The following is a 26,386-nucleotide window of genomic DNA, read 5'->3' as shown; positions in this document are numbered from 1 at the left end:
GCTGTCATTTCCAGCCTTAAAAATTAACTATTTCAGGCAGCAAAATAAAACAAGTAAAACACCCTGGTTATTACTATGTTTAGTACTGTACATACACATGTTTCTCTCATCAAGTCACATGTCACCTCGGGTACACTTAAAAAAAGAAAATTCAGATTTTTCGTGATCCTTTAACCTCCCCAGCGGTATGATTATTTCCAGAGTTTATCGTCTAAAAGCAGTGCAATTTCTTCACAAATCATTTAGACCCTAAAAATCATACTGCTAGATAGACCTGAAGCAGTCCTGCACAGTACACACCTCCCATGGGTCCAGCTGCAGTTTTCCATCCCTAGCCTGACTCGAGGTTACCGCTAAGGAGGTTAAAGTTATCAGTAAGCACAGTCAGTCAATGAGATCATAATAATTCAGTCTTGCATGCAAATTTGTGCACAGCTTGGAAATGGGTCAATTTAACCTTTTCGGGACCGGCCGCCTACCCCCCCTTAAGGACCAGGCATTTTGCGCGGGAGGGGGGTGCGCACGTTTGGGGGGGGGGGGGGTCAGGCGGCCGGATCCCGTCTGTGGCTGGCTGGATTTGTGTCCCCCCTCATAGTGGCCTGTGCCCCCCCTTCTGCAAGCAGCCTTCACTCACCTTCCAGGCTCCAGCGATGAGCCGCACGGGACCCTCTTCTCGGGCCGGCATCTCCATTCTGTCTGACGATCAGTTCCGGGTCGCGGCTTGATGACGTCAAGCCGGGACCCAGGGCTGACGTCAGACGGAGCGGAGATGCCGGCCAGAGCGAAGGGGGGCGCCGATCGTCGCGGGAACGGCAGGGAGGTGAGTGGATCCTCCTCTTTTCCCCCCTGCCGCCGCCGCAGCTGTCAAACTGATCACTATGATCGGACGGCGATCGTAGTGATCATGTGATCAGCAGCCATACGCGATGGCTGCTGATCACTCGGGGGAGATGTCGGCTGTCATATGACAGCTTAATCTCCCCCTCCGGGTGCGCACGATCGCGTCGGGAGCGGAAACTGCGGGCCGGCGTAGATTCTACGCCGCATCAGGCTAGAACAGCCACAAGTGCGGCGTAGAATCTAATGCATGCGGTCCCGAAAAGGTTAAGAGGAACTGTGGCCAAAGATTGAACTTCATCCTAATCAGTAGCTGATACCTCCTTTCCCAGGAGAAATCTTTACCTTTTCTCAAATAGATCAGGGGGGTCTGTATGGCTGATATCGTGGTGAAACCTCTCCCACAGTGTGATGTCATCACCTAGATACTGACATCACTCTGTGGGAACCTTGCTGCATTGTGGGAAATAACAGTGGTTTCCAACTGCCAAAAAAGCAGCATCTCCTTCCACAGACATAACCTGCCAACAGTAAAAATGTCCCCATGTAATACATTTCAGAATTTAAATCAGCGAGACGAAAGACTTTACAATGGGCAAACACTGAAGTAATCATTTATAAATAATTATTTAATCTAAGCACTTTTTTCATTACATTATTTTCACTGCAGTTCCTCTGTAAAGACAACAGCAGGGAGTGCATTGGACTTGACCCATTTCCAACTTTTGAAATACAGGATAATAAACAACTGAAAGACCAACTCGTTTGCATAATGCGCACACAAGAGAACAATGGACTGCATGATATGGCCGCATTCAAAACAAGTACCAGTCATTCAAACTACTTGTACACACGCGGCCAACTGCACGATACCAACAGTTGTGTGACAGCCTCGTGGATCGGGCAAAAAGCCTGTTATCAGTCGCACGTTCACACGCCCAACACGTTTGGACAATAGTTGGGTGGAAAAGCTGCACGTTTGTACAAGCCTTTCAACTTCTGCTTCTATTTATAAAAAGGCCAATGTCAGAACCACTCTTGTTTGATGCCTGACAAATGTCACAGCAGAATGCCACCTACCTGTAGTTCAGGGAGAGACAATAGCTCCTCCCATGCCTGCTCCACCTGCTGCATGGCATCTGCATTGGTTGCTGTGGTCTGCAGAGTGTCTCCCGCAGGAAGCTGCTCTGCAGGGAAGAAGATCTGACTGATCTCTACTGGAGCACTGGGTGCCATTGCTATCTGATAGGTCATCGCAGGAGCCTAGACAAAAACAGAAGAAGAAACAAAATTATTATGTTTAATAGCACATCGGAGGGAGATAAACTATACCACAGACATTTGTACAGAACATCCATTATAAAATATCTACCAAAGTATCTGCTAATATCCATCAACATAGGCTGCTAAATATGTCATATCAGCAACTTGAATCTACATAGACTCCTACTGTAAATTCTACTACACCTGCTACATGCACAAGTCTACGGAGCTTCAAATGGCAGCTGAAGTAACAGCAGCTCTATTGGATAACATTATCACCACTGTTAATGTGAACCCGAGGTGAGAGCGATATTAAGGCTTCCATATTTATTTACCTTTAAACAATACAAGTTGCCAAGGATCTCCTGTTGGTCTTCTGGCATTAGTAGTGTCTAAGCCACAACCCTGAATCAAGCATGTGGTAATCCAGTCAGACTTGAGTCATAGCACCTGATCTGCATGCTTGTTCAGGGTCGATGGCTAAAAGTATTAGAGACACAGGATCAGCAGGACAGCCAGGCAACTACCATTATTTAAAAGGAAATAAAAATGGTAATCTCCATATCCCTCTCGCCCTGGAGTTTGCTTTAAGCCCCACATACATGCAATGATGATCAATGAGATGCAAACTATTCCACCTTGGCGCTATACTCTTCCACCTTGGCGCTATACTCTTCCACCTTGGCGCTATACTCTTCCACCTTGGCGCTATACTCTTCCACCTTGGCGCTATACTCTTCCACCTTGGCGCTATACTCTTCCACCTTGGCGCTATACTCTTCCACCTTGGCGCTATACTCTTCCACCTTGGCGCTATACTCTTCCACCTTGGCGCTATACTCTTCCACCTTGGCGCTATACTCTTCCACCTTGGCGCTATACTCTTCCACCTTGGCGCTATACTCTTCCACCTTGGCGCTATACTCTTCCACCTTGGCGCTATACTCTTCCACCTTGGCGCTATACTCTTCCACCTTGGCGCTATACTCTTCCACCTTGGCGCTATACTCTTCCACCTTGGCGCTATACTCTTCCACCTTGGCGCTATACTCTTCCACCTTGGCGCTATACTCTTCCACCTTGGCGCTATACTCTTCCACCTTGGCGCTATACTCTTCCACCTTGGCGCTATACTCTTCCACCTTTGGCGATATACTATTGGTCCATTTTCAAGCTGCAAAGATTTGCATGCAGAATTTGCAACTCATTGTTCATTCCTATAAATAATTATTGCCCTTAACTATAGTTGTTTGATCATTAAAGGGAACCCAAAGCGAGAGGGATAAAGAGGTTGCCATACTTATTTCCTTTTAAACAATGCAGATCGCCTGGCTGGCCTGCTGATCCTCTGCCTTTATTACTTTTAGCCATAGACCCTGAGAAAGCCTGCATTAGCGTCATGCTTGTTTCAGGTGTGTAATTCAGACACTATTGCAGCGAAAAAGAGATCAGCAGGGCTGCCAGGCAACTGGTGTTGCTTAAAAGTAAATAAATATGCAAACCTCGCTTTAGATTCCCTTTAAAGGATACCCGAAGTGACATGTGACATGATAAGATAGACATGGGTATGTACAGTGCCTAGCACACAAATAACTATGCTGTGTTCCTTTTTTGCTTTCTCTGCCTGAAAGAGTTAAATATCAGGTATGTAAGTGGCTGACTGGAAGTGACTACAGTGTGACCCTCACTGATAAGAAATTCCAACTATAAAACACTTTCCTAGCAGAAAATGGCTTCTGAGAGCAAGGAAGAGGTAAGAAGGGGAATTTCTCATCAGTGAGGGTCACATTGTAGTCACTTCTTGTCTGAGTCAGGACTGAGTCAGCCACTTACATACCTGATATTTAACTCTTTCAGGCAGAGAAAGAAAAAAAAAAGGAACAGCATAGTTATTTGTGTGCTAGGCACTGTACATACTCATGTTTATCCCATCATGTGACATGTCACTTCGGGTATCCTTTAAGGTGACATTTTGGGGCATGATCACTGTACAGACATACTGCTTGGATATAGCAGAGTTTTGATGGGAATGTATCTGGTAGGAGGAGGAAGAAATCCATCAAACATTAGCTAAAGTGGCCTCATGATAAAACATTTTTCATTCGGGATGAATGACAAAAGTCAGAGGTGCAGGCAACCTAACCACAGGGAAGAAAAAATAAAGTTAGGCCTCTTTCACATAAGAGGCTAAACAATGCACTTGTCGGGTAGTTTAGCCTCCTGTCTGCAGGTCTTATGTACGATGAGTAAAGCGTAATGCATTGCATTCTGATCTACGTATCATGCCGTAAGACTTTACACCCGTTATTCTGCTTAACGCAGTTTAGTGCATACACCCCAGAGTTCCGGCAGTGTTTGTATATCCTTGTGTGTCAGCATTTGACACATGGGGCTTGATTCACTAAACCGTGATAACTCAAATATCACACCTTACCATATCAAAGTTATCACACCTTATGAAAGATATCACACCTTATCAAAGTTAACACGCCTTATCAGAGTAGCATAGAGAGCGCTATGAACTTATGCCTGCTAATTGGCAATGACACTCGTCCTGCCCTGAGCCCCTGCGGGTTCGTAGCGCTCGCTATGCTACTCTGATAAGGCGTGTTAACTTTGTGATATCTTTCATAAGGTGTGATATTTGAGTTATCACGGTTTAGTGGATCAAGCCCACGGTGTGGTTACAAAGCAGCAAAAGAATGCATCATGTCACATATGAGCGCGGCCCTGACCTGAAGCTCTGTCCAATCCATTTCCACTGTCCAGAAACCAATAAGGCAGGTTTTGGCAGGCTAAAGTCTTCAGACTGGTTTGTGGATGACAGAGCTCCAGGTCAAAAGACAAGGCCTCGCTTCAATGTACACCTGCTATTTTGAAAATAAAAGCAAGTAAGAAAATATCTAAGCTATGACAAACTTGGTTGAGCAGCCACGGTGACATATGGCCCTACCCAGTAATGTCATTAAGCACCGAAAACCGAGACAGATTTTCTGCTACACCTCTCCTCTCGGAAAGTGGATATGCTGTTATATGTGGTTTATGAACAGCTAGGAGGATGTTGGTTAGCCCCCACTTAAAAGGAATCCAAGGTGAGAGACATATGGTAGGTGCCATATTTATCTATTTTTAAACTTTTAAACAATACCTGTTGCCTGGCAGTCCTGTGGACATTTCTTGTCACAAGTGTCTGAATCACACAACAGGAACAAGCATACACAGCTAATCTTGTCAGAGACATCTGATCTACATTCTTGTTCAGGATCTATTGCTAAAAGTGTTAGGAGGCAGAGGATCATCAGGACAGCAGGGCAAGGTGCATTGTATAAATATGTCAGCCTCCAAATGTCTGTCGGGTTCCCTTTGAGCCTTGTACGCATACTAGATGGTTGTTGACCGCGGCGGCTGTTTAGGGGCCCCCTTGTTAAGAATCTAGCATGTGTACATCAGCCATGGTCCCCCTCGATGCTTCAGTAAGAGATCAGCCTGGTCGAATCATTTTGGCCAACCACAGACGCGTACGAGAGGAATCGCTACCGGGAGACTTGGGCGCAGGATACAGCCAGTATGGCTTATCCTGCTTCTCCACAAGTTCCCGGCGAGGTTAAATACTATTCCCCCTCTAGGTCCACGTGGATAGAGGGGGAATAATGTAATTGGCTTCCAGCAATTGCTGGAGGCCGAATTATAGTGTTTAAAAAGGAACTTCAGCTCCGTCTTCTGAAGTCACCGAAGTTACTCACTGTGCAGCTATGGCCGTAATTCCTATTACAGCCTATGGAGGCGCCGGCTGCGCCCAAATCTCCTGTGCTGGAATAGCAGTGATTGACCACAGGCCGAGGGCATTGATCTCCTTTTTAACCCCGCCAGCCCCGTTATGTGCCATGCTGTTATCCCTCCTCCCCTTCTTCATATAGCAGCAGAAGTTTCAGGCAAGTGACGCTTCTGTACAGAATTTGTCCCTGAACTGTCACCCCAAATTAGCCCCTGTGGACCAAAAAAAAACCTTGTATGTGTGTATAAGGCTTTATACTATATAATCATTATACATGCAAGAAATAGACTAGTGCAATCTGTAAAAGTTCGACTCTCCCAATATTTACCTCAAACTGGAATGTATCAGACAAAATTTTGATGCATTCATCGAAGGACAGGCCCGGGACCATCTCCTGCTTATTCTAGAAAGAGAGAAAACACATCCTCATTATGGCGTGGGAAGAGGCGGTCTGTGACACACTGCTTCAATAAACAAGACCTGGGCTAATTACCTGAAAGGAGCTGGTGTTTGCCTGTGTGACAACAACGGCGGCCTCCATAGGTGGCGGCTGCTGAACAGGGATGAATTCCCCTGTCTCCTCATCTAGCTGCAGATGGGCGTAGAAGGCTTTTTCCTGTTCTTTCAGAAGTTGTTCCTGATGCTCTTTTTCGAGCTTCTTCTGTTTCTCCAATTCATACTCCTTCTGTCTTTGGTTATAATCAAAAACTTCTCGCCCAACACCAAGATCAATGTCTTGTTTCCACAGGATGTCGATGAGGTCCATGTCCTGAGAACCAAAAACGTATAACATGGCATTGGTGAAAAACAGAAGTAAATGACTTACAGAACACAAAGCTTCATCCATAAAAACCATGTGAAGGAGGACCTGCTGCTTCTAAGGGCAACCAACTCTCATCCTTCATAATGTATGTAGACAACAGGGGTGATGTGAAGAGGTGTCCAATGAAAACGAAATACTTAGCTCTAGTGAATCTTCAAAAATCATGTGTAAGCAAAAAACACCCAAACTTCATAATGAGGTTTCACTGGTTTAATTGGCTTTTTTAGCTCTGGTGATGCCAAAGAGATATGCTTACATTCTCAGAATTTTAAGTTCTCCAATTTTTAAAGGACAACTATTGCGAAATGTAACATTTAAAATGTATGTATGTATGTATGTATGTATGTATGTATGTATGTATGTATGTATGTATGTATGCATGCATGCATACATACATACATTTCTCCCAGAATAAAATGATTATATATTACTTTTTTGCTATGTTGAGGTCAGTTACAGTAGGCAGTGAAAATTTGACAGATCTGTCAGGTTATGGACTAGTCCATCTCCTCTTGGGAGATTCTCAGGGTTTTCTTTTTTACATAAGCACTTGCTGAACTGAAGTTTCTTTCTCAGTCCGACTTTCAAAATAGTGTGCAATCGAGTAGGGAAGCGGGCTTGCAGCTTTGTATAGATGATTTTCAGAGAGTGCTTTTGTAAAGAATAAAGGGAATACTGAGAATCCTCCTAAGGAGATGGATTAGTCCAAAACCTGTCAGATCTGTCAGCTTTTTACTACCTGCTGTGACTGTTTTTGCAATAGTGGTCCCTTAACTGTCTTAGTTCCATTAGGAGTCTCTTCATCATCCTTGATGTCCAGTCCTCAGACACCTTCTTGAAATACTGCTACTCAATAGAATGGATTTTATCCAAAAGAGTGACCAATAACACAAAAGCATCAAGCTGGGTCAGTCTTTGATGTTTGTGAACATTCCTGGCAACTAAAAATCTGTGAGAATTTTCCGGTTACAAATTTTCTCTCTAGTCTATTGAGTGTCAAATAAACATTAAACCCATCTTCTCTGATAAAGTTATAATCACTTGCCAGGTCCATTTCCCCTAATGTACTCCGAGCCCGTGTGTGCCGGCTTCCAGACAAAGCCCCGCCCCCTTTCAGAGACATGCTGCGGCGCTTCCATGGCACTCTCTAAAGGCCCATACTCACGGGCGAGAAATATGGCCTGTCGCCAGCACACGTGAGCGTGTGGGCGACAGGCCGGCGACAGCTTCTCGCCAGGTCCCTCCGCGTACACACGCGGAAGAGGGACCAGCGGCAAGGCGGAAGCTGTCACTGACGTTCCTCCTCCCCCCGCCGGAAGCTCCATGTACCTACATGGAGGTTGCTGTCGCTAGTCCGCGTACTCACGCGGACTAGCGACAGTTGCGGCAGGGGGGCAGCGGCGACTGTCGCCATGCGATTGAAAGTTTCAATCGCCTGGCGACATGAGCCACGGGCGACAGTTCGGGGTGCGCGCGCGTGCGGCGGCCCATACTCACGGGCGACCTGTCGCCGCAACACGCGCGCGCCGCGTGTTGCGGCGACAAATGTCACTCGTGAGTATGGGCCATAAGAAGGATATCGGTAGAGTTTATTTTACACTGAATGGTCTCTGGTTAACATTGCAATGCTTCATGTGATTTTTATAAAGTCACATCCCTCAAGTGAGAACACACACAAAGCATTACATTAGCAAGAACTTTGCAAATCACAAGCGCTTAGAAAAGCTCTTGTAGCATGAATCAGCCCTAAGGGTCCTTTTACAATATTGCAGTTGCTCTCCGTTATAACTGAAAGGGCAACTTCTTTTCAAATGTCCATGTTTTCCCATGGCTCAGTTCACACTATACGCATTTTAACTGAAAGCTTTTTCACAATGCACGGCTATGGAACGTTAAAACGCATCAGTTTTTCCCCATATAGTGTAAATGAGGCCTTCGTGTTGGCGTTTTCTAGTACTGGTGAGTGAGCAGGCAGCTGGGAATTGTGGAGGGGAAAATTGGCTATAAAACTGGTGCATAAACTTATTATTATACAAAACTCGTCTATGCACAATTCATGTAAAATAAGGTTTTAATAAATGTATATAAAAACACAGTGTCTGAACGTGGGGCTTGAATACATTCATTCTAAGGCTGCCTGCCTGCCGTAGACTAATCTATGCATTTGTATTTTATTATGTCAGTAAAGTATACATAAATCAGATCATCCATGAAGCAAATGTTTTGGCAGCGATTTCCACACTACTGATGTGGAGTAAATACTCAGCATCTCGTCTCGGCAGCCAGGAAAAAATATCTTTCTGCCTTGTGTGCTACAGTCACAAGCCTGGTCACATGAGAATCCGCTAACAATAGAGAACTGTGCTCATTTCATTTCCTGTCCAATAATATTCCGAGGGACACAATGGGCTGTCTCTGCCTTACAAGAACTGATGGTGATCACTGTATTTCCGCGGCCGCGCAAGTGTTACCCCTGCATTATGTCTGTGTCCTCTGCAAGAATGTACACACACACACACACACACACACACACACACACCTAAAATAACTCCTTATTAGACGAGACACAGAACATTTATATTGTGCTTTTCTCCTGGCGGACTCAAAGCGCCAGAGCTGCAGCCACTAGTGCGCGCTCCATAGGCAGTAGACGTTAGGGAGTCTTGCCCAAGGTCTCCTACTGAATAGGCGTTGGCTTTCTGAACAGGAAGAGCTGAGATTCAAACCTTGGTCTCCTGTGTCAGAGGCAGAGCCCTCATCCAGTACATTATCCAGCCACGGATAGCTTTATATAACCAAACAATTAGCTTTAATGATTGCTCCTCTTAGAAGACATCGAAACGTGGAGATTGACATTTCGGCAAAGGGCAATCAGCATGATCAGCACTTTCCAGATTGACTGAAGGCTGGTACACACATCCAATTGTACATGTAATTGGTCAATTTTACATGTAGTATGAGGGCCAACAGAATGTGAATACAATGCAGATTGTGAATACAATGTAGATTTTGTAGATATGCACTCATACTACTGCGCAGGTGCAGAACGCTGCCGGCCCGGGGAGACATGCGGATTGGCCCAAACTGGAAAAATTACTGGGCCAGCTAGCAGAGGATTCCGATGCTCTGGGAAGATGGAGAGGGACCGATTAGCCTGAAGGGGGCTGGAGGAAGCCCCAGGTATGTGTAAAAAAAAAAAAAATTCTCATCTCAGGTACACTTTAGAGGGCTCCTGGGCAGATCCTGAATGTTTTTATTTGGGGGGTGGGGTGGATAAAAAAACAAAAACAAATTTTTTTTTTATTCCACATAGAGCTAAAAATTTGACAGCTCTGGCAGAACTAGGACTTGCCTCATGTGGGATTCTCAGGTTTTCTCCATTTTAAATGCACTTAGTAAAAGGCAGTAGCTTAGTGTAACAGCCAAAGGGCTCAACCCCACTAGCAGCCTTTTCTAAGCGCTAGTGATTTGAAAATCTCTAGCTAATGCAAAGCTATGGGGGATTTTTATGAAATCAGATCCCTAGTGGGATGACACCCATAGCATGACATTAGCAAGAGCTTTTCAAATCACAAAGCGCTCAGAAAAGCATTCCTAGTGGGTTACAGGCCAAAATAGCATCTAACCAGTAAGTAGGCTACCCAACATCTTTGTTGACATCCTTTTCATGGAGTGCTTTCACAAGGAATAAGGTAAATACTGACAGTCCCCCATGAAAAAGTCAAATGGTCTGAAACCTGTCAGATTTGTACTACTTCTTTTGTATAAAGCGGCAGCAACATAGGAAAAAGTAATTCATAGTGGATTTTACTCTAGGGACATCTTATATGAATGCATATACGGTACATGTATTTGAAACTTTTAAAATTTTCCATGATAGAGATCCTTGAATTTAGTCTCTAAATATGAAACCGGCTCTATGGTCTATGGATGGCACCACTCCTGCCATAGATTACAGACCAGTGAGGTAAACTACTAACTTTGTGTGGTCATACCTAAATAAAATGTCAATTCACAAAGATTAGAGCATGCATTAAAACAGGTGAGATGTTTGGTACCCCAGCTTGGAGCGGTACGTAACGAACAACCATTCAGTAAAATAGAAAGGCAAAGGAGACAGCCAATAGGAGGAGCCACCCTGTCTAACTACTCACTCCATTGGTTCCGATTTACTGCCGGGCGGGACATCAGAAAAGAAAGAAAACACAATATGCAGGAACAGGGCACATTCACAGAGGTTTCCCCTACTTTAGACATGAACAGAGAAATACTGTAGTGCTACATTGAATCAGAGGGACTAGAAATGGCATGTAGATCTAAAGGGAAGCCGGGGGATAGCTTTTACTCATGTAGGACAGAAGCAGTAACTTGCAAAGGAACAACTCATGTTTTAGGCTACCTACACGCGATTCCGATTTTTTTTTATCGGTTTTTACACCCGAGTCCAATTTTTAACCGTTACTGCATGCTGCGTTTTTTCCTCCTTTTTTCTGTTGGTTGTATTCAGGGAAAATTAGAATTGCCAATCGGAATCTGAATCGCAAAACGGATTTGCAGTGTGCAGTAGGGTTGCAACGGTATGAAATTCCACGGTATGATAACCGTCAAAAAAAATACCACGGTATGACGGTATTGCGGTATACGGTTGAATACAATTATAATAGAATTATTTGGACCCTGAGCACCCTTACACCCCACCCCCACCCCAGTGTGGGGTGCGCTACTCCTTCAGTATATATATGATTAAGCCCCTGGGAGATTTGGGGCCCCAGGTAAAACTGAAAAAAGGCTTACCCTGCTCCTGCAGAAGTCCAGGTGGTGTTAGAGATAGGTGTAGCCAGTAATAGGTGGCCGCAGCATAGGTAGCCAGGGATAGGTGCCTGCAGCATAGGTAGCCAGGGATAGGTGTAGCCAGCAGTAGGTGGCTGCAGCATAGGTAGCCAGGGGTAGGTGGCTGCAGCATAGGTAGCCAGGGATAGGTGCCTGCAGCATAGGTGTAGCCAGGATAGGTACCTGCAGCATAGGTAGCAAGGGATAGGTGTAGCCAGCAGTAGGTGGCTGCAGCATAGGTAGCCAGGGATAGGTGCCTGCAGCTTAGGTAGCTAGGAATAGGTGTAGCCAGGGATAGATGTAGCCAGGATAGGTGCCTGCAGCATAGGTAGCCAGGATAGGTTCCTGCAGCACAGGTAGCCAGGGATAGGTGTAGCCAGGATAGGTGCCTGCAGCATATGTAGTAGGTGCTCCTCTACATGGGTGGCCTAGTCTGTCACTTGAGCAGCGGCATCTGCAGGTGGTGTGGAGGCCTCTTGCTGGGGGTGTCTTCCGTGCCTGGTGGTGGTGGATGCGAGGAAGGCAGGCAATGTGAGGCGGCTTGGAAGAAGAGGGCACCCCTGCATGGGTGGCCGTGCGGTCCGGAAGCAGAGGCGGCTGGAGTGACGATCAGTGGCGGCTGCTCAGTGAGACCCAGAAGTGGGGGCCGCAGAGCTGTGGTGGTCCTGGGGCTTAGCGCGCGGGCGATCGGCACGGTCAGCCATGGGGAGCTCTGATCAGTAGGAAGCTAATCAGCAGGAAGTGACGGCGGCAGCGGCGTGTATGGAGCTGGGGCGGCCACGTAGTTAAGATTTCCGGAGTCCGACTGCAGCGAGCCCTGGGTCCCTGGACACTCCGCAAAGCGTCCCTGGATTCCTGGAGGCAGGGGGAATCTTTCCCACAGATGCGGTGAGGCCGTCGGGGGAGAATGGTTGGAGCTCTGTGTGCCGGGCAAATGTCTTACAGCGCCATCTTGGGTAAACCGGTATTTTCAAAAAGTGCATGGTATGGTTATCATGCATTTTGAAACCGTGGTATACCGTCATACCGGTATACCGCGGCAACCCTAGTGTGCAGGGAGCCTAAGGCAGACCACTTGTTGTGCTAGACCACTAGCAGAACACAGCTTGCTGCAAAGACCTACTCCACAGTTGGTTAACAACAAACAAACACAGAACACTTATATCGCGCTTTTCTCCTGGCAGACTCAAAGCGCCAGAGCTGCAGCCACTAGGACGCGCTCTATAGGCAGTAGCAGTGTTAGGAAGACTGGCCCAAGGTACTGAATAGCTGCTGGCTTACTGAACAGGCAGAGCTGAGATTCGAACCCTGGTCTCCTGTGTCAGAGGCAGAGCCCTTAACCATTACTCCATTCAGCCACTGCTGAAAGTGGCTGAATTCTACTTTTACCGAATAGGTCTTAGTGAATTGAAGCCATTTTTTTGGTAAATTACCAAACTACTAGTGCATGTGTGATACTGAACAAGTTTTATTGAAATGAAGTCAGTGTAGATGTCTTCAGGAGAAAAGGGTGCGTCGTGTGTACTATACATTGCTTAAAGAAAGTAGACTTCAGATTACGCAACTAGTATTTTGTGGTTATAAAAAAAACAAAAACAAAAAAAAAAAAAAAACACATTTCTGCTTTATCCAAACCACAGCACCAATTTTCTTGTACAAGCTCGTTAGCATTCAGATGTTGCTGTAGTTAGTGACTAAACAGACATACTGTGGGCTGGGCTCGGGGGGACCGGACAGTGTGCATTCCCAACTGGATTCCACAACTGCACAATTCTGTATCTCGTTACACACAGGTGCACCTGAGCTCTGCCTGCTTGTGACTGCTGACAGAATGCTCGGACTGCGAGAGAACACCTACATTCTGACTGGACCTGTGCCTGGAAGGGTACATTGCCTATCACAGTTAGGTTTTGTACATTGTGACTTGCTGACATTCAAAACATTCACAGCTTCCATGTCAAGCAGAGCCATGTTCAATGTGTCTGCATCTATGACAAGGCTCTAGCATCATCATCATCATCATCTAAGAATGGGGGACGCAGCTAATGAGCTCATGCTTGTTCCAGGGCCAAGGGCACTATGAAGCCAGATCCGTTTCTAAATGTTTATAAGTATTTTTAACACCACTATGCAACAACCAAAAAAAGCAAACCTCTCTTCCTATCCCAAAGCCCAACACCAATAGTCACCCTTTTCCCTAAGCTTACCCCTTGAAATTATACCAAATTCTAATGTTAATCTCTAAGTAGCCTAATAATAGCCTAAACTGGTAAGCGATGCTTGATCTAACAATTTAAAGGAATACATTTTATCTAAGCAATTTTTTACACCCACCGAATGCTAATAACCATGCAAATATGGACTTTCAGACAGCTGATGTTTGCATAAACTGTAGGTGAAGACCTTAAAGGGGCACTATGGCGAAAAATTGTACCATTTAAAATATGTGCAAACATATACAAATAAGAAGTACGTTTTTTCCAGAGTAAAATGAGCCATAAATTACTTTTCTCCTATGTTGCTGTTACTTACAGCAGGTAGTAGAAATTTGACAGAAGCGACAGGTTTTGGACTAGTCCATCTCTTCATAGGGGATTCTCAGGGATTTATTTATTTTCAAAAGCACTTGGTGAATGGCAGTTGCTCTGTCCAACTGCCAAAAAACCTGTGTAGCGAGCAGGGAGGCTGGCCAGCATCATTGTTTAAATCCTTTTTAGGGAAAATCTTTATAAAGAATAAAAGTGACAGCAACACAGGAGAAAAATTCATTTATGGCTCATTTTACTCTAGCAAAAAACAAACATACTTCTGATTTGTCTATGTTTGCACATATTTTAAATTTTACATTTTTTTTCGCCATAGTGCCCCTTTAAGGTGAGAGGAGTCCATTTGTGGAGCCATCACTCCAATATTAGAGGATGACATTTATTATGCTGCAATCAGGAGCACAAATAATGTAAAAGGCGAGATCAACACACAAATTCCTTCCACGTGGTTTTATATTTCCCATAGAGGGACTCTTGTATCACAATCCCATATTTGATGGAGAAATACAGATCATACAAATAGCAGCATTATGATGTGATGACCACAACCATACAGGACTACAATATCAGTTCAACATCCATGTCCAAATCTATAGACTGCAAAGAGTACAGAGCCTCATAAGGCAGAAAAGGGAGTGTGCTTTTCGTACTGAACATGACAGGCACACTTCATTACCGTGACAGGATAACTACTGCTAATAAACAGAGCTGTCTCTTATGTAAGGAGATCTAGAAACTTGTTGTGACAAAGCTAAGAATGAATAGCAAGTTAGTTGCATGATGTTTCCAGTTGTTTTTACAAGACCTGTTCACAGCTAGCAGAGGCAGCCATTATGGTGCTATAAACAGCATTACTACTGAGCAAACAACTGATACAGGCTGTGCTTGTCTAGCTGATATTCAGCTATGTGTCTAATGCTGGGAATATTCAAAAGATAGAACCGCACGCCATGCTGTATAGGTGCTGGTGCTGAACTCCAAGGCTGCTCAATACAGTAATCCAAAAGAGGAGTCCGCACACAGTCTTTGCTGGAACAATGTGCACAATTAAGGCTCCCTGCAAATCCGTTTTCCAATTCCGTTTCCGATTTTCCCTGAATACATTCAACAGAAAAACTGATAAAAAAATACAGCATGCAGTAAAGATTAAAAATCGGAATATGAATCGGATGTAAAAACCGATATCAGAATCGCATGAAGTGTGCAGGGAAGCCTTAGTGTCCCTTTTACACTTAGGGCTGGTTCACACTTGCTTTAAAAACGTATCCATAGCTACGTTTTTTGTCCCGGACAAAAAACTGAGCCACGGATACCAATGTTAAAAATAGGAACAGTACACACAAGTTAAAAACGTATCCACGTGCGATCCGCGGAATACGTTTTTAAACCCGGAACGCAGAGTCCGGACTTGCAGCATTTTTCACGGACCCGTATACACGTACGGGTAGTGAAAAATCAATGGAGAAACGGGCCTCCCTCTTCATTGACATTTTGGGACACTGGAAACGGATCAGTTTCCAGTGTCCCTTGGTGAAGGATGGGGCCGCCATGCTGGAGGGGGTAGCAGCCAGGACAGGGGGCTGCGGGCGAAGCGGCGGCCGGGGGGGGGGGGGGGGGGGGGGAAATCACCCCCCCCCCTCTTGCTCACCTGGGTGCCCCCCGTCCCCGCTCCCCCTCCAGCTCGCCCATAATGTAATAAATTGTACCTAAGGAAGTTCGGCGAGCCGGGCACTTCCGCCCACACCGCTCGAGTCACTTTCTGCGATGCCGCCCACTGAAATACAGAGGGCGGCATTGCAGGAAGTGACTTGAGCGGTGTGGGCGGAAGTGCCCGGCTCGCCGAACTTCCTTAGGTACAGTTTATTACATTATGGGCGAGCTGGAGGGGGAGCGGGGATGGGGGGCACCCAGGTGAGCAAGGGGGGGGTGGGGGTGTGACCGCAGCCTCCCATTGTGGCTACTACCCCCTCTAGCAAAAAACAAACAAACATGGAAATGTGTTAGGAAGTTGCATTTCTGGAGGTGTGCGCACAGGGGAGAGGGGGTATGGGGTGTCAGGAGACTGCAATTAGTGGTGGGGGTGTCGGGAGGATGCATTTAACAAGGTACATTGGTGTGTTAAAGAGAACCCGAGGTGGGTTTGAAGGATATTATCTGCATACAGAGGCTGGATCTGCCTATACAGCCCAGCCTCTGTTGCTATCCCAAACCCCCCTAAGGTCCCCCTGCACTCTGCAATCCCCCATAAATCACAGCCACGCTGCTGACAAACAGCTTGTCAGAGCTGGCTGTGTTTATCTCTATAGTGTCAGTCTCCCTCCTCCATAGGCATGAATGAACATGCTCAGCCCATCTAAGCATGTATGGTCCTGGTAAGATCTTTACGAACAACCATTTCCTGGCCGTAATAGAAAGTCCTCGTTAAAATGTCCAATGTCTGCAAAAAGCTTTACAAGAAAATCAGATATTGTGGGAGTGGTTTATGCAGACATCCCGTTTCCCTCCCACTGCTTTACAAGGTCACCTTTGGATCCGAACACCTCCAGATTTCAGCCTGCACAGCGCAGATAACAGCAGATAACTGATACAGTATTCCAAGTAAACAACTTTACAGCAGAGCATTAACATTACATAAGAGACATGAAAGCCGCAGCTGCTGCCCATCAGAAGAGCGGAGAGTAATTAAACAGAAGGCAGTGGCCTGTAAGGAGATCTAACACTACAGACGCGGCTTCCTAGTAACCTATATATCCAGTGTCAGGCTCAACAAAACATACATTAGCACACTAACCCTACAAGGAGCCTTCTCCAATACGTTCAGGACATTTTGTGCAGACTACAGTACAAGGTTTCAGTTGTATTTCACCAGCGTAAATATAAGCGCTGTAGCATCACTTAAAGTGTAACTCCAGCCTAGACTTGCCTTCTTAGAATTTAGGTGGAAGTGGGTAAGGATTAAAAAGGTCATATTCCTACTGGGGAGGTTCCCTCACTTCCTGTTCTGGTGATTCTCCTCAACATCACATCCTTGTACAAAAATGTGGTCACGTGAGTAACTAAAGCCCAATTCTAGGAAAATATTTTAATTATAGGTAGTTCGACTGAATCCCTGAGACACACAAACATAAAGGAAGACTAAACTTCAGGCAAAGTTATAGGGTAGAGACAAGACAAGACACAGAACATTTATATTGCACTTTTCTCCTGGTGGACTCAAATCACCAGAGCTGCAGCCACCATGCGATCTATAGTGTTCGGTAGTCTTATCCAAGGTCACTTCACTGAATAGGTGCAGGCTTACTGAACGGGAAGAGACAATATTGGAACCCTGGTTGCCTTACCAGGTTAGTACTGTTCTACATGCCATATCACCCTCCCCCCTTCTTACTTCCTGGGGTAAGGTATTCCACATCTTATCCACTCTAAAGGTGCATACATATACCCAATTTAGATTGGCCGATTTTACAACTTCCATGTAGTATGAGTGTAAACAGATTCTGAATACCAAAAACAGATTGGGTAGATAAGCTCTCATTCTACATGGAGGCAGTAAAATTGGCCAATCAAGATCGGATTTGTGTACAAGGTTTTATTGTGAAAAATCCCTTTCTACACTGGTGGTAAAATCGCCTTTTCTCCATACACATTTTCCACCCATTGTCATCTGGGGATAAAAATGGACCTAACAAACTTTATACATGATTAGGAGGTCAACTTTAATATTGGACATGTTCTAAACCTTAAACAAAAAACTATTATAACAAAAAAAAAAAAAAAAAAAAAAAAAAAAATGGACTATTATACCCACTTACTGTGCAGACCATGTGGAAATCTCTCCCCAGCATGGTAACAAAAATGCAATGGATTTTGAATTAGTTTTTAAGATTTAAGCTGCAGTTGGGCTACAACCTAATCTATTTCCTCTGTGAGGAAGTCAGAAGCACCCAAAAAAAAAGCCATTGAAAGCAGTGATAACATGCCATCTTCATGTACAGTCATTATTAAAGTTGTGAGTCTCATATCCAGCTGTCTTGAGAGGCCGTCCATCAGGGCTGCTAGTGCAACATGGACTAGTTTGTTTGCAACTGGAAAGAATTGTTCTTTCCCAGATAAATCTATCTGGGACTCCTCACATGCTGTTGTGGCGAGACTATAATGCCCCATTCTGCTGGCCCATTACATTCTAGGACACTCTCCTCCTGACCTCTCTGTCCCACAGTACACAATCTACAGTAACTTTTTTGTTCTATAAGTGAACATGCAAAATGCAACAGTCACTTGCCAAGACCCCTGAAAGGGTCAGACTCCATATGAGACTTACCTGAAAGCATTTTTATCAATAATTCCACTCAATTTCAGGTTTTTCCCCACACAACCCAGCAGTCACATCACATGGTAATCATGGAAAGTTCAGAACATAGAAATGTTTTATTTTAGCAACCAGATACACAGCAAGGAACCTAAACCCAACAACTATTCACTCCTCTGCTTGTATTCAGTACTGTAAATCATACAGAGCCTATACACCCCCCAAAAATGTACCAATAAGTTCTCCTCCCCAATAAAACAGCCTCAATCTGTGGTAGAGTTATAGACAGTAGTATGGCGAAGATTATCCTGCGAATTCAACTGAGACAGTTGGTTACCAGATAACAGAATAAAAAGACAATCACCATGGTAACAGTCCCAATAGAGATGGCAGGTTAGAGCTTGGCCACTCACACACTAGTGGAACATGGCAGCCTGACCACTCACAGAATACTGGAACATGGCAGCTTGGCCACTCGCACACTCCTGTAACATGGCAGCCTGACCACTCACACACTAGTGGGTCATGGCATCTTGGCCACTCACACACAGGGCTGTGGAGTCGAAGTCGTGGAGTCGGTGTCGGGGCAATTTTGGGTGCCTGGAGTCGGAGTCGGGAAAAAATGCACCGACTCCGACTCCTAATGAATTTGTAACTGTAATTAAAATAGAAAATATGATAAAATGTTTTATTTCTCAGATAATAGTCATTAAAAATAATGTATATATACAGTATATATACAGTAATAGCTGTGCTTAGTCCACAAAAATGAAATAAACCAATCAAAATTAGTTACTTGTGCTGCTTCACTAAAGCAGTCCCCGTATTTTTAAGGTCAGATATACATATCTGATTGTGACTGTACAGTATATATGATGTGTACACAGGAATCTCTTATATATACTAAATAACATCTATGCTGTAAGAATAAAGCCTGATGTGTAGCTGTGTCACTAATAGGAGATGGTCAATGAAATGGAAATAATTCTGCATTGATGCCGATTTATGCAAATGTATGCACTCCCTTTGCTCATGAAATCAAATAATTTGATATGTTAAAATTTGGTTTGGTGACTACAAATTAAAGGGTACCTGAGACAGATGAAAAGTAAAGTTTTATACATACCTGGGGCTTCCTCCAGCCCCCTTCAGGCCAATCAGTCCCTCGCTGTCCTCCACCACCTGGATCTTCTGCTATGAGTCCTGGTAATTCAGCCAATCAGCGCAGTCCAGCCACGTGCCGCTCCCACAGCCAGGAACATTCTGCACCTGCGCAATAGTGCTGCAGAGGTGTAGTATGCCCTGGCGGTGGAGTGTGTTCATGTGCACTACGCCCGACTGGCTTAAGTACCTGGACTCATAGCAGAAGATCCAGGTGGTGGAGGAGGACAACGAGGGACTGATTATCCTGAAGGCGGCTGGAGGAAGCCCTGGTATGTATAAAACTTTAATTTCATCTGTCTCAGGTTTACTTTGTTACACAGTAGTACTATACTCTACATATGCACTCTCCACAGAGCTGCAGGGAATCCACTGAGAATGTTGTGCACATTAAACACAGAGGTGTTGTCTGTCACCCATAAACCTTGTTCAGATTGTGCATGAAGAATGTGTAATAGAGGAATAATCTCCTCATTCCCCTGCAGAGTACCTGCACATCATTCTTACATGTACCCACAGTTACATTGCCTAGGGCCTGATAGATGTTCTTTGTTCTGGTTTGTACCTTTTACAAGTACTCTTACCAAGGACTAGTTTTAGTCTAAAGGAAATAAATATAGTAGTCTACATATCCTTCTCACTTCAGTTGTCTTGTAAAATTCCTAAGCGTTGGCAGTTAGAGACGAATTTCACGTTACAAACTTTTAATTAACAAAATTGTAATATGCAAATTAGAGGAGTCAGTCGGTGGAATCCTAAACTGAGGAGTCGGAGTTGGTGGATTTTTGGACCGACTCCACAGCCCTGCTCACACACTCCTGTAACATGGCAGCTTGGCCACTCACACACTAGTGGGGCATGGCAGCTTGCCCACTCACACACTAGTGGAACATGGCAGCTAATCCACTCACAGAATACTGGAACATGGCAGCTTGGCCACTCACACCCTCCTGTAACATGGCAGACTGACCACTCACATACTAGTGGGACATGGCAGCTTGGCCACTCACACACTAGTGGGGCATGGCAGCTTGGCCACTCACACACACACACACACACTAGTGGGGCATGGCAGCTTGGCCACTCACACACACACTAGTGGGGCATGGCAGCTTGGCCACTCACACACACACACACTAGTGGGGCATGGCAGCTTGGCCACTCACACACACACACACACACTAGTGGGGCATGGCAGCTTGGCCACTCACACACACTAGTGGGGCATGGCAGCTTGGCCACTCACACACACTAGTGGGGCATGGCAGCTTGGCCACTCACACACACTAGTGGGGCATGGCAGCTTGGCCACTCACACACACTAGTGGGGCATGGCAGCTTGGCCACTCACACACACTAGTGGGGCATGGCAGCTTGGCCACTCACACACACTAGTGGGGCATGGCAGCTTGGCCACTCACACACACTAGTGGGGCATGGCAGCTTGGCCACTCACACACACTAGTGGGGCATGGCAGCTTGGCCACTCACACACACTAGTGGGGCATGGCAGCTTGGCCACTCACACACACTAGTGGGGCATGGCAGCTTGGCCACTCACACACACTAGTGGGGCATGGCAGCTTGGCCACTCACACACTAGTGGGGCATGGCAGCTTGGCCACTCACACACTAGTGGGGCATGGCAGCTTGGCCACTCACACACTAGTGGAATATGGCAGCTTGGCCACTCACAGAATACTGGAACATGGCAGCTTGGCCACTCACACACTCCTGTAACATGGCAGCCTGACCACTCACACACTAGTGGAACATGGCAGCTAATACACTCACAGAATACTGGAACATGGTAGCTTGGCCACTCACACACTAATGGAACCTGGCAGATTTGCCACTCACACACTCCTGTAACATGGGAGCTTGGCAACTCACATACTACAGAAGCATAGAAACATGGCAGCTTGCCCACTCGCACACTACTGGAACATGGCAGTTGGGGATCTTACAGAATCCTATAACATTGCAGATGAGTAATTCACATTTTCCTGTTACAATATAGCAGAGGAAGTTTCAACCAAACTTGAGAGCTAGGCCAGTCAGTTTCCTCCAAAATTACAACACTCAGTTTCCTGTACATGGCAGAAGTAACAGATAAACTGATGTACTATGCTGGTGTAACATAGCAATGGAGCCACTGAGCTACTCAGAACACTGCAGCAGTTACCCGTTCTGCTGTTTTTCAGAAAATTCAGCAGCTATAAACTGCACTCTGAACAGCCTGAGGCCGGTTTCAGACTACTAACTGGCGTTAAAGATAGACTTCAGAGATGACCGTGGCAATTACCGTGGTAACCTCTCTTCAAGCCACGCAGGAAGTGAGGCTCTCTAGTGCTCACTTCCTGTGGCCACAATTAGAAAAAATACACTTCCGCACATGCGTGCCGCAACACAAACACCGAACAGTTTAAAGAAAGCTGTGTCGCCATAAACTTACATGATTTCCGGTTGCCGCATGTCACCGCACATGCTGGCCCCTAACGCGCTGTTGCCCACCTGTCAAATTGAAGACTACCGGTGCATTGCGCCAAGTATGAAATGCCCCATAGACTTGCATTGGTTTAGCGTAACCCTACTGCAAAATGGTAACGCAGTGTGCCAGTGTGAAAGGGGCTTGAAAGTAAAACTAGTGGGAGGGGTTGTGGTCATGGGTTTGCTGTCTACAGAGATGGTCTTCACCCATTTCACAAGCGCTAATGCTATACCACAAAAGTAATCCCTTCTGCAAAAAGACTGGACGACCCTAGTCTATAAAAATTATACATGTAATTTATGTGCAGCCACATATTTCCTTATCACTGTGACTTTACACCAAAGAGCCTTTGGAATAGATAAACGTACGCTGCGGTGTGACCACAACAGCCAATCAGTTTCTAGCTTTCACTTTTCCACCACAGGACAGACGGCATGTGCAACACACAAAACAGCCAATGCAATCAGTCCTATTTTCCTTCCCTCTCTAATACACAAGTCCAAACACGTTGATCCAATTAACTTTTTCTCTTTAGTTTTCTCCTAGGTCATTTTCATCTTCTGTTTAAAATAACTTTTCAGTACTCTGCGATTGAAAAAGCAACAAAAAGTAGGTGGAAAAATACTGTCACAAATGCTCTGAATATTTTCTTGCTTGCTGGTGGCTTAAAAAAAGCCTTTTATTGATAAGCTGTAAAATATCACCTCAGAGAAATTATAGGAGAAAAAGTGAATTGGATCGGGCCCTTTGTTTCTACAAGTCTAGTTATTTGTATAGAGGGGCCACTATATAAGAAAATATCAAAAAGCTGTAAGAAACATGTGGAAGACTATGGCTAAACATCTACCAAAATCAGAAATATGCCTTTTTTTCTAGGGGGCGGGGCAAGGGGGGTAAATCACCCTTTAATTCATGACCTGCACAGTTCCTGACAGAATTCTTAAAGTTAATTTGTCAAACTCAAACCCTTGAGTAGAAATAGTTACAAGGAGACAGAGAACCTTATGGAATGCACTAAAGCCACGTAAGTTTAAACCTAAAGCAGCAGGAGATTCTAAGTAGCATTGCCATTATCTTACATCCCGCGCACGTGATCACCCTTGTGCTAAACACACACACAGTCACACGCTAATGGTTGATAACCCCTCTCAGCATAATACCACCCCAATTACACAAACTACAAAATAAAAATATTACCGTTTTAAACAAAAGATGAAGTGCCACACAAAGCAGGAAACCTCCTCCGGTCAAACCGGACTAAACTGCACAAAAAGTCTTGTGTTATTAGAGAAGGAACCAACGCCACGTTTCTTATACAAGTTGTAGTAAACACATGTTCTCATGTCTGTTTGCTTTGTATACATTCAGTTGTGGAAATAGATAGGAGGAGATCTAGAGAGCTATAAAAGAATTTACTGACAGATTATGAACCTGGTCTGACACACACACTACACACACCACACACACCCCACACACACACCACACACACACCACACACACACACACACACACACACACACACACACACACACACACACACACACACACACACACACACACACACACACACACACACACACACACACACACACACACACACACACACACACACACACACACACACACACACACACACACCACACTTCATGTATAGGACAGTAAGAAATATGAAGATACTGAGGACTGTTTTTCGCTGGCTGCGTTTTGATCTGATTTTTAGATTGCACACATTTTGCCAAGTGTAATGCTGGTAATACACAATGAGATTTTTCAACAGATTTACTGTCCAATTGATTTTCCGATTGTTTTTCTTATCAATTTCCATTCGCTTCTATGAGAAATCAATCAGAAAAACGATCGAATATAAGATCGGACCTGTCAGAAATGATCTATTGAACCATCTATCTGCCAAAATATCTCATGGTGTATTTCCAGCATTAGGGTACAAGGTTTAACAAAGTAATCACTATGCTATTTTTCCAGGGCTGTGGAGTCGGTCCAAAAATCCACCGACTCCGACTCCTCAGTTTAGGATTCCACCGACTCCGACTCCACGACTCCGACTCCTCTAATTTGCATATTACAATTTTGTTGATTAAAAGTATGTAACATGAAATTCGTCTCTTAACTGCCAACGCTTAGGAATTTTACAAGACAACTGAAGTGAGAAGGATATATAGACTACTATATTTATTCCCTTTAGACTAAAACTAGTCCTTGGTAAGAGTACTTGTAAAAGGTACAAACCGGAACAAAGAACATCTATCAGGCCCTAGGCAATGTAAGTGTGGGTACATGTAAGAATGATGTGCAGGTACTCTGCAGGGGAATGAGGAGATTGTAAACAGACAACACCTCTGTGTTCAATGTGGACATCATTCTCAGTGGATTCCTGCAGCTCTGTGGGGAGTGCATATGTAGAGTATAGTACTACTGTGTAACAAAGTAAACCTGAGACAGATGAAATTAAAGTTTTATACATACCTGGGGCTTCCTCCAGCCGCCTTCAGGATAATCAGTCCCTGTATGTCCTCCTCCACCACCTGGATCTTCTGCTATGAGTCCAGGTACTTGAGCCAGTCAGGCGTAGTGCGCATGCACACAATCTGCCGCCAGGAGCATACTACACCTGTGCAGCACTATTGCGCAGGTGCAGAATGTTCCTGGCTGTGGGAGCGGCATGCGGCCGGACAGCGCTGACTGGCTGAATTACCAGGACTCATAGCAGAAGATCCGGGTGGTGGAGGACAGCGAGGGACTGATTAGCCTGAAGGGGGCTGGAGGAAGCCCCAGGTATGTATAAAACTTTACTTTTCATCCGTTTCAGTTACCCTTTAATTTGTAGTCACAAAACCAAATTTTAATAACATATCACATTATTTGATTTCATCAGCAAAGGGAGTGCATACATTTGCATAAATCAGCATCAATGCAGAATTATTTCCATCTCGTTGACCATCTCTATTAGTGACACAGCTACACATCTGGCTTTATTCTTACAGCATAGATGTTATTTAGTATATATAAGAGATTCCTGTGTACATATCATATATACAGTCACAATCAGATATGTATATCTGACCTTAAAAATACGGGGTACTGCTTTATTGAAGCAGCACAAGTAACTAATTTTGACTGGTTTATTTCATTTTTGTGGACTAAGCACAGCTATTACTGTATATATACATTATTTTTAATGACTATTATCTGAGAAATAGAACATTTTATCATATTTTCTATTTTAATTACAGTTACAAATTCATTAGGAGTCGGAGTCGGTGCATTTTTTCCCGACTCCGACTCCAGGCACCCAAAATTGCCCGACTCCACGACTCCGACTCCACAGCCCTGTATTTTTCCACAGGTGCGATTTGATTTTTGGCCAGTTGCACATGCACTGAATTCAGCATATACTCTGCGCTTGCAATTTGGTCAAATTTTTTTTTTCCATTGGAAATCAGCATAATCTCAGTGTGTCAGAAACATTTCCTCGCCTGCAGTATAAAAAGAAAAACGCAATGCCATGCATGTGTCAGTGATGCCGATCACAATTTTCAGTACCGACATGGGGATAATCATTGCAAAGCAAACCCTAATATGATCTTCTGTGGTGCTGTACAGAATTATGTCTACCTCCTAAGGAAAAAAAACAAAAAAACAAAAAAAAAAAACTTTTCCTGCTATAATACTACTTCCTAAAGTATTCTCCAGGAGCAAGAATAAGGCCCAGTGCACATCAAAACCGCTAGCACATCCTCAAAACGCTAGCGGTTTTTGAAGCAGATTTCAGAGCGATTCATGGCATGTTTAGAGACTTTTCTAAACATGCCTAGCGTTTTTGGGAGAGTTTTTGTGTAGCAGATTATAAGTATTGTTATAAAAAAAGCTGTTACTGAACAGCTTCTGTAACAAAAATGCCTGGAAAACCGCACTGATGTAGCGTTTTCCAGAGCGGTTTGCGTTTTTCCTATACTTTACACTGAGGCAGAAACGCTTCTGCAAACCGCAAATGTGCAGCAGGAGGCACGTTTGCGGTTTGCTAAAAACCTCAAACCGCTGGTGTGCACCATCTCATTGAAATACATTAGCTAAGCATTTTCACGGGCGGATGCGGTTGTTGGATCGCTGCTAAAACCGCTCGGTGTGCACTGGGCCTAACAGTCAAGTGTTCTGACTTTTCCAATCATAGCCGGATAATCTGTTTTACGCCCAGAGGAAAAAAAAAAAAAAAAAAAAAAACTTTGAGTAAAGGTCAAGATGCCACCTTAGGTGCACTTTAAATTTAGGGTCACTACAGGATCCATTTATACTAGTGAATTTAGTTTTGCTTTAAATGTATGTAAAGCACTGT

At 44.7% G+C, this 26,386-nt stretch overlaps 1 protein-coding gene across 1 annotated transcript in view; it reads right to left on the bottom strand.

Annotated features, from left to right (window-relative positions):
- Positions 1-26,386, bottom strand: part of NFE2L2 (NFE2 like bZIP transcription factor 2) — a 55,591-nt gene that overhangs the window by 3,902 nt on the left and 25,303 nt on the right. Inside the window, exons 2-4 of the mRNA XM_068245443.1 lie at positions 6,369-6,644; positions 6,204-6,278; positions 1,918-2,100 (exon numbers count right to left, since the gene is read on the bottom strand). Of these exons, the coding sequence (XP_068101544.1) occupies positions 1,918-2,100; positions 6,204-6,278; positions 6,369-6,644 (534 nt within the window). The remainder of the gene's footprint in view (positions 1-1,917; positions 2,101-6,203; positions 6,279-6,368; positions 6,645-26,386) is intronic.

This window comes from Hyperolius riggenbachi, chromosome 7 (assembly GCF_040937935.1).
Source record: "Hyperolius riggenbachi isolate aHypRig1 chromosome 7, aHypRig1.pri, whole genome shotgun sequence".
NCBI classification, from domain to species: domain Eukaryota; kingdom Metazoa; phylum Chordata; class Amphibia; order Anura; family Hyperoliidae; genus Hyperolius; species Hyperolius riggenbachi.
This window is presented reverse-complemented; position numbering and strand designations above follow the sequence as displayed.